Source organism: Cavia porcellus, unplaced genomic scaffold (assembly GCF_034190915.1).
Source record: "Cavia porcellus strain 051 isolate PalLab524CR breed Dunkin Hartley unplaced genomic scaffold, mCavPor4.1 scaffold_29, whole genome shotgun sequence".
Classification (NCBI taxonomy): domain Eukaryota; kingdom Metazoa; phylum Chordata; class Mammalia; order Rodentia; family Caviidae; genus Cavia; species Cavia porcellus.
Window position 1 is genome coordinate 30500516 of NW_026947512.1, and position 17298 is coordinate 30517813.

General features: G+C 38.3%; 1 protein-coding gene across 1 annotated transcript; it reads right to left on the reverse strand.

Moving 5' to 3' along the window:
* Window positions 1-6030: 6030 nt before the first annotated feature.
* On the reverse strand, window positions 6031-9388 carry Rgs2 (regulator of G protein signaling 2). Its single transcript, XM_003474858.5, has 5 exons — window positions 9220-9388; window positions 7976-8077; window positions 7827-7888; window positions 7141-7307; window positions 6031-6878 (listed from the first exon to the last, which is right to left on the reverse strand). Exons 1-5 carry the CDS (start codon window positions 9327-9329, stop codon window positions 6684-6686), a joined length of 636 nt encoding a protein of 211 aa, XP_003474906.1. The 5' UTR covers window positions 9330-9388; the 3' UTR covers window positions 6031-6683.
* Window positions 9389-17298: the final 7910 nt, after the last annotated feature.

Consider the following 17298-nt stretch of genomic DNA (forward strand, 5'->3'; position numbering starts at 1 on the left):
TGCAGAGGGAGCCTGCAACCTGTGGCTGTCTTCCAGAAGCCTTTTTTAGTATAATATTTTCCTCTTGAACTTTGTATTTCCCATCCTTGGGTTCTAGCTTCTGGAAACTCTTTTTTGGAATCTTCTGCTGTTATGTGTCCCTCCTTCCATCCTTTCTTTCTTTGTTTTGACACTGGGGATTGAACTAGGGATAAATCTCCAGCTATATCCCAGCGCTTTACAGATTTTTTTATTTTGAGACAGGATCTCTCCGAGTCACTAGGATGCCCAGGCTGGGCTCAGACTTGTGATCCTTGTGCCTCAGCTTCCCAGAATTCTTGGATTACAGGAGAAAATTAACCATCCTTGGCTTGTAACGGTCTTTCTTTTCCCATAAAACAAAATTGAACATTCTGACTCAAGCTGTTCCATTGCCCAGTGAGCTTCTCCACTTCCTGCAGCTGCAACAGCTGCAGACTGTTGATCTTTTCTCTAAAGTCCTGTTAACAATGTGGTTGTCCAGCTCAGCAGACAGACAGCCTTTCTCAGCCTGGTGCGATTTTTGTTTTAGTTGTTTGATGGTAGCAGCCATATGATTAGTTTGGTCTGCCAAGTGACTGTTTAGATCTCTTTTTCTATTTTAATCATAAGTCTGAACTTCGCAGCTTGAAGCCAAGTTTGTGGTTGAGAGCCTGAGATCACCCAGCTGCTGCTGCAGAGATACCAGCCCATCTTGCTTCTCAGGACAATCTCCTCCAGCATCTGAGTGGTTGCTCCCTCCCTGTCTCACTCTGATCTGCATCTCTAGTTCCAAACACCCAATTGTAACAGCACCTCCTCCTTTAGACACTTTCTTGTATGACTTAGAGCTTGGCTGTCTTAGCTCCATTTTGGTTTTTGATGAGGTGGCAAGGAGGGCAAAACTTTGAACACAGTGGTACTGGAGCATTTATTCTTCCATAGGCAACACAAATAAATAAGTAAACTTCATGCTGCATGAAAACTGATCCAAAATAGATTCTTAAATGTAAGACATTAAACTTTTAGACAAAAATTCTAGGAAAAAAATAGAAAATCTTTGTGACCTAGGACTATATAAAATACTTTTAGGCTTGACATAAAAACATGACTCGTAGAAAGGAAAACAGACACACTGGAGTTTGTCAGAATTTAAGTTTTGCACTGTTAAGAAGATAAAGAAGCCAGGCATAGTGACACATGCCTGCAATCCCAGGTAACCCTATCTTTAGTACAAATTTACAAATACAAATCATTTTGTTCGTCTTTTGTTTTTTGAGACAGGGTTTCACTATGCAGATCAGGCTGACCCTCAACTCACTTTGTAGCCCAGTAACTCCCAGTGATCATCCTGGCTCAGCCTCCGGAGCGCTGTAATTAGAGCTGGGCACCACTGCACTGGGTTACCAGTAAATTGTTAGCATTGTGTCACCGCCATTAACAATTGTATACAAAGACTCATTGTCTTCTTACTAAAAAAAATTCCTGCTTTTCTTCAGCTGTGTGACTGCATTCTAATGCTTAAATGTTAATGATCTTATTAGCGCTTTTTAAATTTGTTATAGGACAGTGATGACTGTTTAGAGCTTTCATGTACAATAGGTTCACCATGACTTTTATAGGACATTTGGAACTTTGAATTCTGAAACAGAGCTAGAAGAAATGTAGAGTTAAATTGAAAAATTATCATACAGACTCCCTTAAAAGGTCATTTTTGGGCAAATGAGTGAAGCATATTTAAATGAAATAATTTATGTCACTGCATTCATTTTTACTTAAGACTTCCATGATAAATTAATAAATGAACTAATGAGTGTATCAGATTATCAGTGCAGAATAGGTACTGTCATCCATGTCTGAAAATTTATTAGCTACACTAAAACTAAATAGAATAAATAGGAAGGAACATTATTGAGCATGTAATTGGAAAATAAGACTGACATGCTTTAAGATCCTTTCAAGGAGAAGAAATTTGATCTGAGCCTTTAAAATAGTAAAATTTAAAGCTGGGTATGGTGGTACATGTTTATAACATCAACATTTGAGAGACTGAGACTAGAGGATCACCATGAATTCAAGGCCAGCCTGGGCTACATAGTGAATTTGAAGCTAGCCTGAACTACATAGAAAGACTTCGTCTAAAAAAAGAAAAAAAAAATTAATATTTAAGACAAAACAGTTTTCTAAACAGGAAAACATCTCAGTGATAATAAAAAAGGCTTAATATCACATGTTTCTGGTCAGTAGTGAAAAATAGCTTAAATGGACAGAAATAAAACCAAAATATAGAGAAGTTTTAATTGTAGGCATAAAGAGTTTACCTTTTCCTTAATTTGGGAAATACTGAGGGGTTAATACTTTTGTCTGGGCATGAGAGTGACATAAAAAAGTCAACATCAGGCAGCATCGCAGGGAATAGATTGGAAATAGAACCCAGGCCTGCTGAGACCCAGTGAGAGGATGCGGGCAGCAGTAAGCAGGCACTTGGCTGTTGTAAGAGAAGGGAAAACAAATGCCTCAAGTATCATGAAGGATTGTACGACAAATCATAACAGCTTCATCATGTGAATTTATGCTTGATCTTTTTTTTTTGGTCTTTTTTAGACAGGGTCTCACTATGCAGTTCAGGTTGGCCTTGAGTTTACTTTGCAGTCTCGAACTTCAATGATCCTCCTGTCTCAGCCTCCCAAGTGCAGAGACTGCATGTATGCACCACCACACCTGGCTGTGTTATATTTCTACTTTCATTTTGTACCCTGACCTCCTCATATTGTATGTTGTAGTCATGGGTCAAAAATGTTTAATATCAGTTTTTTATTTACAGTTGTAGAGTCCACTGGAAGCACTTCTTATTCCTAATTTTTTTAATCCTGTAGGTTACAGAAGAGGCTATTTGGGGGCACTATCATCAATTAAGCAACCCTAATCTACTCCTTACCTGAGATATAAAATTAGATAAATTTATTGTTTTGCTATTAATAAAAATAATTTTCTATCTGGGTATGGTGCTGATACCTGTAATCCTCAAACTTGTAAGGCTGAGGTAGTTAAGATTGATATGGGTCAAGTTCAGCCTGGGCTACAGAGTGAGTTCCAGACCAGCCTGAACGCTATAGCAAGATCTTGTCTCAACTACTCCCCGCCAGTTTATTTTTCTAAAGTAGAAAGGCATTTGAGCCGGTCTCAGGAGATCTCTGTGTGTGTCCAAGTGATGATGTCCTCTGTAGAGGGATAAGAAAACAAAACTAGACTGTAGGCACAGCAAAGGCATCTTCCCGTCTCTATTCCATCCAAATGAACAGTGCACTCTCTCCTGTGACATCTCTTTTGACCTGGAGAAATTCATAACCACTGCTTTGCTTTACTCTTCAAATCCAAATGATCAAATGCCATGATTCAACCACTATGAAAACAGTTCTACTAAAGGTCTAATAAAGACTCATTCCTTGTGAAATTTTGGGTGATTCTCTTTTTTCTTCTTTCTTGTCTTTTCTTTTTCCTTTTTGCAGTACTGAGGATTGAATCTAGGGCTTAGGCACTAAACTGTATACCCTTTCCCTTTTAAAATTTTGTATTTTGAGACAAGGTCTTGTTAAGTAGCTAAATTGCCCAGCCTGAGCTCAAATTGGTTATCCTGCTGTCTCAGGCTCCCAGAGTGCTCAGATTATAGGTCTTTACCCTTATGCCCAGTTTGGGTGATCATTTAAATAATTTCAGTGAGGCTCACATATTATCTGCCTGTGCTTAATAGTTAACATGCAATTTTCTATTCTATTCAGTGTGATTATATGAAATTACTGTATTATGGAACATCTTTGTGCTTAAAGTACAGGAACAATGAAATACTATCAAAATTAACAGAGTGGACTGTAAGGGCATGTGAACTCTAGGAAAGGGGAACATTAAGTAACATTTCTTTGTGGAAGTTTGTGGTCTTTAATCTTAAATCTATTTCAGTTTGTTCTATGTTAGAGAACATTGGGAAATGCCAGCTGCATAAAGCCTGTACTTTTAGCAGCCTCCAGTGCCCCTCTTTACTATAATCTGACTTCAACTTCTACTAAAGGTCAAAAGTCATAGAGAACAGTAAGCCTGGTTAAGAAGCATTGCTTCTCTTTCTGCCAAAGGAAAAAGTTCTACCAATAATTTCAGAGCTTTGAACCAGAGGAGCTTTTAAAATCTTGTACTTAAAAGTTGGGTGCAGTGGCATGTGCCTGTAGTCCCAGTTACTCTGAGGGTGGGGCAGCAGGATTTCTTCAGTTCGGGGGCCAGCCTGGGCAACACAGTTGAAGATTATCACATAATTACAAAATTAATGCCAATTTGTAATTCTATTAAATGTTCTAAGTTGGAGAACCTGGTGCCATGAAGTTGTCTAAATAGGGATAAGATCTGGGAAAGGAGGTTAGAGTAGACCTCTCTGGGGATGTGGCGACTGCACTGAGAGGTGAGTGACGAGTAACAGCTAAAATTGCACTCCGTGCAGAGGAACAATGAGGTACAAAAGCTTTTTGGGGCCAGTGAGCACAGAACTCCAAGAGAACCAAAGTAGGCCAGTGTAGCTGACACACAGAGCTGGCGGAAATGCAGACATGGTTGGAACAGAAGGTAGAGTCAAGTCTTGAGGTATCAGGCCATAGTAGAAATATCTTTATCCCAATGTTTGGGAGACCTGTCAAGGATTTATAAGCAACAAGATCAGGTTTGTGTCTCAAAAGGATACATGGAGTTAAAAAGCAGAAAAACACATTAGGTGGGGAGGAAAGTGATCAAAGGAAGATGTGAGACATTTGCATTCAACTAGGCTTCATATGGTGACCCCGTTCAGTGTGTTAGAAAATAAGTTAGAGGTAGATGTGAGGTGAACTGAATCGAACTTAGTGGCAAAATGAATATACCACCGGACTCCTGGGTTTCTCTGTTGGCTGAAACAAACTAAGGGTTATGCAGACCTCCTTATTCTCTGAAGAAATCAGTTTCCATGATCCTTCAGAATTAATTTCCTCAACTAAAATTTATGGGACATCATTTATATGACATTGGCTGGTGGTGATGCAGGCGTGGACAAGGCAGTCTTCCAGGAGCTTGTGCCAGTTGCCAGATCTGGTAAACGTGAAAAATTGCACAGTCATAATAGAGTGTTTAAACTACTGGCAGTCATTCTGTCTTTTGGTACGTCAGAAAGAACAGCACTTCATGGGGCTTTGCAATTTTTAGAGTTCCTTACTGCCTCATGGGTACCGGGGGAAGGCAGCAGGTGACAGGAGGTAGGAAGCACAGGAGACTGAAAGGAAGAGTGTTCCTGCTGAAGGAAAGGGATTCCTTTTCATGTAAGCCAGTTTGAAAAATAAAGATTTAAGCCCTTTCTCTCTCAACTAGGAAAAAAACACATTCCTAGATCAAGACTGAGAAACAGAGGTGCATACTTCTTTTGTCTTCATCATGATCTAATGTAATGTTAAGAGATTATTAGTCAAATGAAGGCAGGAGATTCAGAAAAATTCTGAGGTTTTGTGCAGATTCATCATGTTAGAAGCAGTTTTTAGGTTAAGTATCTTGAGCTTATGCTGTACCTTAGGGGAGCCTGGAAGCCAGGGAAATGATTAAAAATGCAGGCCCATATTCATGTGTTTAGTACTTGATCAAGCTTAGTGATGTGAAAAACTTGATGCTTGTCTTCATGTTATTTTATTCTTTTTTAGTTGGCCTAAGTACTCATGAAGGGATCTCGTTAAATGTTTCTATTTTTATTAAAAAACAAGTTTGGTTTTCCCAAGATTGTATCAGAAAGGTTCATTCCAGAGTGGTTTAGGGAGTGATTTGACTATATAATGCTTACAGGCTTAAAGAGAGAATCTTGCCTGAAAATACCATTTCTCAGTTCCAAGAACTGCTGGTGCTCACTAAACAGGCATACAACTAGTCAACTGCGATGTCTGTTTTTTACTACAATACTATTCTTCGAATCTATCATATTTCCAAGTATCAAAATCCAGTAAAACTCATATCTGGACTCAAAAGTATTCAATGACATTATTTATCAAAATAAATTTAATAAAAGTAATCAAAGACCATTTCAATATTTAGCTGCCTTCAAGACAGTTTTTGGCACTCAGACACTGTAGGTTTCTACACAACAGCACACATTCTATTTCACACACCATTTAACAATTCAAACAGACCTTTGTAGTTTCAACAATACATGAGACAAAAGTACTGATGATCTGTAATTCTAAGAACTTCAATACCTTTACATATAAGTAAACACTTTAATGTTAATACTAAAACACTAAAACTAAAACCACTATGTGGTAACACGGAGTGATTTAGGGAAAGATGTACAGCCAGCTAGCTAAGGCCACATAATCCCAGATCTATTGATTTTAAATGCTTTTGTACCAACAGTGCTACACTGTGTCTTCATCTCACACTCCTGCTTTTCTGGTGACATATACCACGTTCAGCTTCTATCCCTCTCTATGCTCTTCACGCTGCGCAGGAAGCTGCTCTGATACCAGTAACCTCTACTGTCTTCCTGATTCACTACCCAACTTTGAATCAATAGTTCTGAGTGATGTTTCCTGTACACTCAGGCTGAATTCAAGGTCAGTCTTTTTGGCAGGTCCCAGCCTTTTCCCTTAGGAAAAAGATGCAATGTCCTCCATTTTTGGATTCCTTCTTTCATCTCATGTAGCATGGGGCTCTGTGTTGATCTGTGGTTTTTTACACAAGTCCTGGTAGAATTCTGATTCCAAGAAACGGGGATAAGAATTGTTCTCCATCAGGCTGTAGACCCTTTTCTGGGCAGTTGTAAAGCAGCCACTGGTAGCCTCTTGTATATTTTGGGCAATTAGAGTTTTAGTCTGAAAGTCTATGTTTATCTGAAAGAAAACCAAAAGGAAAAAAGTGGTTTATTTGGTATTCAGAGTTAGAAACTGAAATTTAATATTTGAAAACAAAAAATTTAATGTGTAATTAGCTTCACTGATCAAATTTTAGAAACTTAATTGAAAGTTAGGATAGTGAGGGAAGGGTCTTCATCCTGCCCTTCTGACCTACATTTAACTGAATGCTTACAGTTCTTTTGTTTTACTTTGGTGCTAAGGATGTCCAAATTTTACTGAAATGAACTTTTCTTCATACCTCTTTTGGAGCTTCTTTTTCTATGAAGTCAGTATATATTTTCCTTGCTTTTGAGGACAGCTTTTGGGGTGATTTGGTTTTTTTGAAGTCTTCACAAGCCAACCAGAATTCAATATTTTCTTCACAGAACTCAGATTTTAAAAAAGCCCTGAATGCAGCAAGACCATCTGAAAGGGGAAGAAATTAACATGCAGAATGTAAGAACGGAGGGACCAAATAATCCCTTATGTTTATAAAGCATTAGGATTAGCAATTTTCTAGATTTCACTCAAATACTCAGAATTTAACTTTTTAAAGTCTAAAATACTAGAAGGCAAATTCCTTAAATCAGTACTCTGCTATAAAAAATAGACTTAACTTTGCTTTGATACAAAAATAAATATTTAGAGGTCAGTCATAAATTCTCTGGTAACTAGGGCTCGTGTAATGGAAAAGCTGACTCAACTTTAACTATGGTCAACTTTCATTTTAGCTTTTAGGCTAATTTTTCTTGTGCACCTGGACTCAATATCACATGCATTTCCATGACTAAATGCTAAGAAATAAAGGAAAGAAAAACAGGCTTTACGCCATAGAGACTGTAAAGTCAAATTCTCCTCTGTAAACTGCTCATTTATGGGGTGTATGCCACCTTCATAGACTTTTGTGCTTACTTGTAGTGCATTGAATTCAAGAGGTTAACTTACATTTACTGGCTAGAAGTTCATCAAAGGCTTCTGACCACAGCAGTGCTTCCTCAGGAGAAGGCCTGCAAGAGAAGTTCCACCCATTAGCTTGTGCACTTCAGTTCAGTAGCAAAATGTCCATATTTGCAAGTACAAGATTCCTAACTTACTTTATGAAAGTTTGCTGTTTGCTTTTCTTGCTGGTTTTGGGCTTCGCAGGAGTAGAAGAATTTTGCAAAAAATAGCTCAAACGGGTTTTCCAATCTTTTAGGCTAAAGAAAGGAAAAAAATAAATTCACTACATGGCAATGCTGGAATATGCTACTGCAGCAGAAGCAATTTTTACTGAATAAAGCAATCAATAGCTACAAACAAATCTGAGAAATCAAGACTCAAGTAACAACTCTTACCCTCCTAGCATTTAAACCCATCACATAATTTCATTCATTTACCATAATATAACTAATTTTACAATTAAAGGCAAGATCACCTAAAATTACTAGACTATTTTAATAAATTTAGCCTACATAAATTTAGTTTGCAGAAATAGGTAGATGCTATTTCTGGTCCACCAAAGGTAGTTTCTCTGCAAGATTAATCATACTTCTGCAGGATTTCTCACTTCATGCAAAGGTCAGAGTGAAACTGCTGTCAGTCAGTTGATGCTCTTTCCCTTTCTGCCTATAAAGCAAGAGGCTGCGAACCGAGCCAAGCCAGAGGAGGTCTTGTACAAAGGGGTGTGTGTGACTGATTGATTCCCTGTCAGCACTCTCCTTCTCCCCTCCCACAACGCTCCTTCCAGCAATATGCTGCAGAACAATTACTTGTTTCACGGTCGTGACTAGGTGAGATAGGTTCTACAACATAAAAAAGTGGATTTGCACGGAATATACTCCGAATCAGCCAAAATGTCTCCAACTAGCACTTGTGTAAGCAGATCAGAACTCGCAATGCAACGTAGGAATGCTGGGGACGCCTTTCAGTCGCACGATTCTGAGGTCATTTTATTTGAATTTCTAAATATCATATATTTCAGATACATACTGAAAATATTCAACACACAGTACTAGTGCATATACAGATTGCATTTTGGTCCCTTTTTACTTCCCCTTTTCCGTTCCCTCCCTCCTATCTAAATGCAGAACAAAAAGCCAACCTGCAATATCTTAGCACATCTACCACCGCCCATAGGTCAAGATCTCCTCAGTTCCTAAATTTTACCCAGGCGCCTTTCCCTCATAAAGTAAGTACAAGCCACAGATTTAACCTTATTTAATAAATTAACCTTTTCCTGCAGAGGGCTAGGCTACAATTTTTGCTAAGGTCAAAGCCGGGACCAGAGGTTCAACCAGAGAATAAACTGATCGGGAGTGCGCAGGGGGAATCTCAGAATAGAGAAAAAAGCCGTACTCACAGCGTGCGTTTCATTTTTTCCCGCTTCTCCTCGCTCTTGGATCCGCTGCCTGCGCTCTTGTCCATGGGTACGCAGTCGTGCTGGACAGCCAGGAACATAGCACTTTGCATTATCGTCCTGCGGCCGCAGAAGTCTAGCCGGCCTCGAGCGCCTTCGGCTTTAAATTAGACTGCGGCGAGCGGGCGGGGCTGCGCGGCGTCGTCCCCGCCTCTGCGGCGCGCGGATTGGCCGGCTGCTGTCAGGCACGGGGCGGGGCCGGCACCGGCCGCGGTGGTCACGCCGGCGAGGAAGGGTCTCAAAGTGAGGGCGGTGCTGACGTACGCGGCGCCGGCGTCGTGCGCACACAGGCGGCACGCTGCGGCCGGCCGGGAGCGTTGTGGGACAGCTGGAGGCTTTTCTGGGTGAAAGACACGGGGTCACGACCTCTGTGCAGCCTTGACTGCACGAGCCGGGCGCTCGCCCTCTCCCAGTCACAGAGGGCAGAATCCCCAGCAGCTGAAGGTCGCTCCCTGGTTCTGGTCAGGTTTCGGTGGCCTTATTTTGAATGAAGGATGGGCTTTTTATTTTTATCTCTTTTTATTTTCTTTAAGAGCGCGCCTTTCTCCCTGCCCCCTTTTTTGTGGCGTTTTAAAGACTCATCTGAGGCCACCTGCTTCGTGAACTGCTTAGGGAGATCCTGGCCTTGCCGGCGCTTTGCAGCAGCTGCCTGGAAATGGGGAACCAGAGACACCGGAAGGGTTGATTACCAGGTTCAGGTGGGGCGACCTGCTCTGCAGCTCGCCTCAGAGTCTTGGAATACTTTAGGGAAATGAATATTAGTCAGGGAGGAAACGGGAGAAAATGACTTTGTCAGAAGACACTGCTTTAATTTAGTTTGCATTTTTGGCCTCCACTGGTAGTCACGTGGCGGCTTCCCTCCTTGAGATTGAAAGGGTTGTTCCTCAGGATCCCTTGACGGCATCTCCTGCAGAGAAATCATAAATCTTTTATGATGAGAGGTGAAGGAGACACAAAGACTCTGCGGCTGGAATGCACCAGAATTCTGGTGCTAGGAGTCAGGGTTTCCTCCTGAGTCATTGGCTGGATTAGAATTTATCACAGTCAATTAACAAAAAGGGTGTGTAGCGGACTAGGGCTAAGTGGGAGTGTAGGCAGGTGTCAACAATTTGCTTGAATAACCTTCAGCGGTGGGTTTTTCAAAAACCCACCTTTGAGATACTTCTGCAGCCTTTAAAAGACTTGATTCATAGGGATAAGTAGATAATTCAGAGAGATCTAGTTTCGCCTAACATTACTAGAACTACCCAAGGGAATATTGAAGTGGTTTTCTCATTAAGCCACTGGGTAGTAAGATGAATAGCAAGGTTTTGGTTGGGCCACAGATACTTTCCCTGTGTCTCATCAGATTAAAAGAAAATTGGAGGTGTTTCTTGAATCAGTCAACTTTTGCTGAGCTTCCACTAGTTGGAGATCAGTTTAATTTGGAGAGCAAAATCTGCAGTCATTTCTCAAAAGTATAGTTATATACCTTATTATAGAAAGGAAAATCATTTAGATTTCAGTAATACTTGAAAACATGTTTGTAAAACTTGTCAGAATATAATTTCTCTTATGAATGTGCTGTTTATCTCCAAAAGAACTTAGCATAATTTTCCAGTATATAACTTTCTGATGATTCAGTACTTATTAAATGTGGGTACTATACGGATATATTTGCCACATTATGTGTAATATGAAGACATATTTGTCTTTTTTCACCAATACAAACCAAAATATATTTTTCTCTTACCATTTTGGATATTAGAATATAGACGAAATTCACTGGCTTGCTCAGGAGTTCAGAAGAGGGAGTGGAAAAGGGAGCCAGGGAGGGGGAAGAAGAGGAATGGAGAGAAGAGGGGCAGAGAGGGAGGAGGGGGAGAGCTTGTGTGTGTTGTCTTTAAGAGTCAGTGCTTAAGCAATAAATACTAAATAACTTGGGACTGTGACTTCATAGATGAGTTTCTCTTTACTCTTCCTCTATAATAAAGAGCAATGTGCCTTTCTTGTTAGCCTCATAGAATGTTATTTAAATCTTAAATTCTAAAGTCCTATACAAATTCATTGTTAATTTGCATTTAAATGTCCCAAAGCATAGCTTTCCAAGATAAAAAATGTTTGAGGAGTAACCATGTTAATTAGGTTATAAATGTGTAAATTCTAATAAACATCAAGATAATATTGCAGAGTGTCAAGTTCATGGTAGATATTTAAGAAATGCTGTTTGGGTAATAAATGAGAAAAGAAAATAAGCAAACTAACATTTAAATTCTTCAGAATGCTGCAAGCCAAAGAAGTTCAGTCATTTGTGAGTATTAGCAAAAGTCACTACACGTGTCCATATAAGCAACTGGTTAAAAAACAGACCATCTCAGATTTTTGTGTTTCAAGAAAGTATTTGCTTTTTTCCCCTAAACTCTTTCAGGCTGACAACTGATGCTGAGGCCCCAAGTTTTCCCCTGAATATTCTGTGATTTGTCACTAAATATAAATGTAAATAATTTTACCATTTTTGTATATGTGGGCGATTTTAGGAGGAAAGGCAATACCTACTGCAGGCTAAAACCTTTTCCTTAAAAGGCTGCCATGTTCATGTCTTTTTGCAGATGAGCTGACATTGATTTGAATTGAAAGCTATGAATTTTGATGACTTCTCTGGTTTTTTGTTGCAGTTGGCTTTTAGGTAAATAGGATTGCTTCATATTACAATGACACATATTTTCCATTCTATGGTTGAGGAAGAGACAAGGCTGTGGGTTGTAAAAATTGCACAGCAAAACCACAGTTTGCGAGTGGTTGAAGTAATCATACATTTTCCATGTTGAATCTATCTTGCCCTCTGCTGGAGAGTTTGAACACATTGGATGAGTCTTATTCTGTGCTTTGCTTTTTTCTTTCCAGTTATAAATATAATTCATTTCTTAAATTTGTAAGAATTATAACCCTGTTTCTTATGTTGTGAAATATTAAATGTGTGATTAGTTAAAAAATGGGGAAAAATAGGAAATGCAATGCAGTATAGCAAAGGGTATGATGAATAACTGGAAAAAATGAAAATATCTAGTACCAATCATGTTTTAAGGATATGTGACATCTGTTTTTCTTTTTTCTCTAACTTTGGTCAAATATTCTGTCAGAGTGTTCACCCAATTTTGCAAGATTTTTATACCCTTTACCTTATAGTGCTATTTAAAAATTAGTTTCTTAGAATATAATTTACATTCCAATATAGATTAATACCTAGGAACTAAGAAAATGTTTTTGTTAGGAATGAATTAAGAGTTTAAACTGATACATATGTATATCATAGAACAATTAATACCTTTCTAATGCTTGTAAATAGATAATTCTATTTAGTAGATACCTTAAAGTTTCTACCTTAATTTTGTCCATCCTGTAGAGTGTATTTCAAATGCGTGTGGAGTTTACTTAAATTTAATAGCCCCTTTTTACTAAAACATTGAGATTCTGTTTGGATTCAATAACGGGCACATAAGGAAGTCCCCCCCCCCAACTGAAAATACTAATATTCTATGTATGTAAGTATCTCTAATATTAAAGTTTCCTAGCTTTATGTTCAAAGACTATGTAGTGTGAGGTCTAAACTAGGATATTGTTTCCTTTTGCAGTTCTCTTTTTGATCATGAAACAGCAGGAGAAAAGGTGATTATAAGTACTTTCTTAAAAATATTAGCTACATAGGTAACATACTGTCTGCAAAGTATTTATCTAATGTTAAAGATCTTGGCATTTCTTCTGATTGGGATTTTAATTCTGTCTGCAGTAATTGAAGTATCAAGTGTCCCACTGAGTGTTTTTTGAAACTTTGGGGTAGTATAAGTTGATGACACACATAATTTCAGGTGTTTATATGTGTCTGTTATTGAATCCAAAGAGAATCTCAATGTTTTAGTAAAAAGGGGCTATTAAATTTAAGTATCCTCCACCTATATTTGAAGTACAGTACACATTACACTATGGACAAAATTAAGGTAGAACCATTAAGGTATCTACTAAATAGAATTATCACTACAAGCATTAGTAAAGATATTAGTTCTTTTATTATATACATAAGTATCAGTTTAAATTCTTAATTCATTTCTAACAAAATTTTTCTTAGTTATTAATCTTATATTGGAAAGTAAGTTATATTCTAAGAAACTAATTTTTAAATATTACCGAGTTTTAAAAAAATAAGCATAAAGTAAGGTTGTTTTTCATCTAGGTGATAAGGAATTCATTTATACTGTTTATTTCCCCACCTTGAATACCAAAAGCTTTACTCTTAATCCATCTTAGACATTGAGTGCGTGGACTACTTGATATGACAGTGGTCTTGAGACCTGTGAGTATTTACTCCACACATTTTTGAAACAAACATTCCAAAATCTTCAGAATTACTTGGGAAAAGAAGACTGCTTTGATGTTAGCAGGACTTGACACATTGTCATTTTATAAATATTTAAGTTGTCATGCTATAAATAAATATATTATAAATAAATATAACATTGTCATGTTATAATATTTCCTATAACATTGTCCTATGTTATAAATATTTAAGGCATGATATTAATGTTATAAATAGTGAATCTCAATATATTGAGCTAATGTCACTAGTTCTCCTGAAACTTCCCAGCTTCTAATGACAAAGTAATTTTCCATTTCTTTTCATTGCTTGCAAGGCAGGTGCTTACGCCGCTGAGCTAAACCCCCAGCCCCTCATAATACACTTTTGAAAGAACGGATTGATGAGATGAGTTGTCCACAAGTGGGACACTTGCCTTTTGTTATTTGCGCTCTATTTTAGTCATAACCTCTGGCAAATTGCTTTACTTTTTTGTGCCCAGGTTTCTTATTTTTAGAGTGGAAATAATGATCATGCCCTTCTTTTGTAAAAGAAAAATATTTAAGGAATGCCCTTTGCAACTCAGTTGAAGATAGTACATAGTATACTACACTGGACTTTAGAAAAACTTTGTAGTAAGGTTAGTGTGTTGTAGGTGATTCTTTTGCTTATTTTGTTGGTTCCCCCTCCCCGCACTGAACCTACTATTAGGTAAAACTTATAGGATGATATATTCCTCTTTAGGGGGAAAGATGAACGCAAAAGTCCTGAGTATGTCGCAGTGTAGGACATGTCTGCTTCTACAAAGAGACTGGTATAGTAGGAATGGCCACTGTTGTAGCTTATTACTTTTATATTTCTGACATGGGGATTGCATCTGTTCTACACCCAAGAATGGCCACTGAATTGTAGGCTGTCATAGCTGGATAGTCATTTTTGCTAAGGGATCTATTTATTCTTTAAGTTTCCTAGTGATCCTTCAGTGTTCTAAATGCCCTGTTGAGAACATTAGTGATACAAGATTACTTAAAAATTTTTATCTTTAAAAGCAAATTTAGTTTCACAGAAAATTATTGAGGAAGGCCCAGAAATATCTCATGTTTTCTGCTCCTACACACATAGCCTTCCCATTATCAGCATCACCAGAGTGTTAGATTGTTATAGTACTACTGTACATCATTTGATACATCATTATTATCTAGCATCTACAGTGAGATTAGGGTTTATTCTTGGTGCTGTAAATTCTATAGATTTAAACAAGATCAACCATTATGATATCATGTAGAGTACTTTCACTGCTCCAATAATCCTCTTTTCTTCACTTCCTCCTCCATAACCTTTGACAGCCACTGATCTTTTTACCATTTCAGTAGTGTGCTCTTTCCATGTCATATAGTTGCAAATGGAGTGGATAGCCTTTTTACATTGGTGTCTTTAACTTAGTAATATACATTTAAATTTCCTTCATGTCTTTCCATGGCTTGATAGCACACATTGTCTAAAGGTCATTGTCATGGTTTATGTCAATGGCACCCTGGCCGCATGCTTTTACATTATGCATCTGTGATTGGTTCATTGTATAGTGATTGGATTGATGGTGGTAGTGCTACATCTACATAGGGGTGGAGCCAGGATGTGATGTAATGGCAGGAAGAAGGTGTGTCTCATTCTCTCTTGTCAGTTTCTGCCTTGCTGTTTGCAGCCACCCTGAACTTTGGCCCTGCCATACCATCTTGCCTTGGAGCCAACTGAGTATGGACTGAAACCTCCAAAAACTAAGAAATAAAACCTTTATTTTCTCAACTTTGGGCTTCAGGTATTTTGTCTCAGTGACCAGTAAAAAGTAATTAAGACAGTCATAGAGTGTCTTAGTCACTTTCTTGTCATGGAGGCACAATTCTCACACCTGCAACTTAAAGGAGGAGAGGTATATCTCAGCTCATACTTTGTAGAGATTTTAGTTTATAGTTTGCAGGCTCTAAGACAGGCATGGCAGAAGAGAGTTTCTTATGGCATAGTGGCAGGAAAGCAGAGTGATAGGTATAGGGGAGAGATAAACCCTTTTCAACCATGCCTCCCGTGACCCACCTCTTCTAATCAGATTCCACCTCGTAACATCAAGTCAGCTATAAACTCATCAGTGTACCAAGCCACTGATGATTATCACACCTCCATGATCCAGTCACCTCTCCAAACCCCCACTTATGGGTACATGAGGCTTCTGGGGACATCTAGATTTAAATTATAGCACACAGTTTATCTATTCACCTGTGGACATTGTGGTTGTTTACAAGGTTTGATAATCATGAATTAACTGCTACAAACATCTATGTTAAGGAATTTGTGTGGATATGTTTTCATCATCCTTGGTTAAATAACAAGGGTATGATTGCTCAATTATAAGCTAAAAGCATGTTTATATTTTTAAGAAGCCACCAACCTATTTTCTGTATATTGCATTCCTACTGCAACAGTGGGAGTTCCTATTGCTCCACATCCTCATGTTTAGTGCTGTTGCTGTTCTGAATTTCACCCATTCTAATAGGTATGCAGTGATACTTCAGTGCTAGTGGACCTCTGAGTTACAACTGTGAACAAGTTGGGTTATGACTTGAATTTTAGGTTTAGCTTCTGAGCACATATGAACTCATATATGAACCACATATGAATCATATATGAACAAGTTGGGTTATGACTTGAATTTTAGGTTTAGCTTATGACCAAAATCTTGAGTTAACCCAGATGCCAGCCACTTTCATAGTTTTAAACAAAAAATCACTATGCCAGAAAAACATGTAAATATATGTAAGTCTGATCCCAGATGCACGTTTGTGGATGTAGTTTTGGTCAGTGCTTTATATAATTGCTGTAATTATTGCTATCAAAATGCCTCCCAAAAAGCTAGAAAAGGAAGGAAGGGTAGGTAAAGCAATCACAAATGGAAAGAAGAGGGAAATTGTGGAGAAATGTGAGATTGGTGTTTGTGTGACCCATCTCACTAATATGTACAACATGTTGAAATTCACTATCTCAATGCTCTTCCAAAGAAAAGACTTAAGAAAAGCTAGTGTTGCTGAAGGTTCTACGCAAATTAGTCATGACCAACTGTATTAGACACAGTAGAAAGGCTATTACTGTTGATAAGTGAAAGGCAGATGATAGGTCTACAATTGTGAGTCTATAATTGTGAAAAAGAGGGCTATAAGTGCAGGTCTTACAAAGCATAAACCATCAACATGTGATAATGGTGAAAAGTTTTGTGCCAGTAAGTGGTGATTTCACAGTTTTAAAATGAGAACTGGGGTTCTTGGCCTAACTTGGCATGGTGAGGCAGCCAGTGCTGATAAGAGGGCTGCCAGAAAGTACAAAATCACTTTGAGACAGTGAAGCAGAGAAATGGCTTTTGCTGTCATCAAGTTTTAAACTGTGAAGAAACTGTCCTTTTCTGAAATAAAATGCTCAGGAGAATGTACATCACCCAGGAGTAGAAGAAAATGCCAGGCCACAATTCTGTGAAGGATAAGCAAACCTTATTGCTATGTGCCAGTGTGAGTGGTGACTTCAAGATAAAGCTTCTCTTGGCTTGTCACTCAGATCCCTAGACTATTCAGAAGACATAAAGTCCTAAAGAATAGTATAGGAACCATGTGGAGATATAAGACTTTTTCTTGAGCAGATAAAGAAGACTTTCTGTC

Excerpts from the sequence above, each read along its gene's own strand:
- Rgs2 (XM_003474858.5), bottom strand. The coding sequence starts at position 9,329 with ATGCAAAGTGCTATGTTCCTGGCTGTCCAGCACGACTGCGTACCCATG. Across the intron at positions 8,078-9,219 it reads GAAAAAATGAAACGCACGCT|CCTAAAAGATTGGAAAACCC; the intron begins GTGAGTACGGCT and ends TCCTTTCTTTAG. Across the intron at positions 7,308-7,826 it reads TGAACTTCTAGCCAGTAAAT|ATGGTCTTGCTGCATTCAGG; the intron begins GTAAGTTAACCT and ends TTCCCCTTTCAG.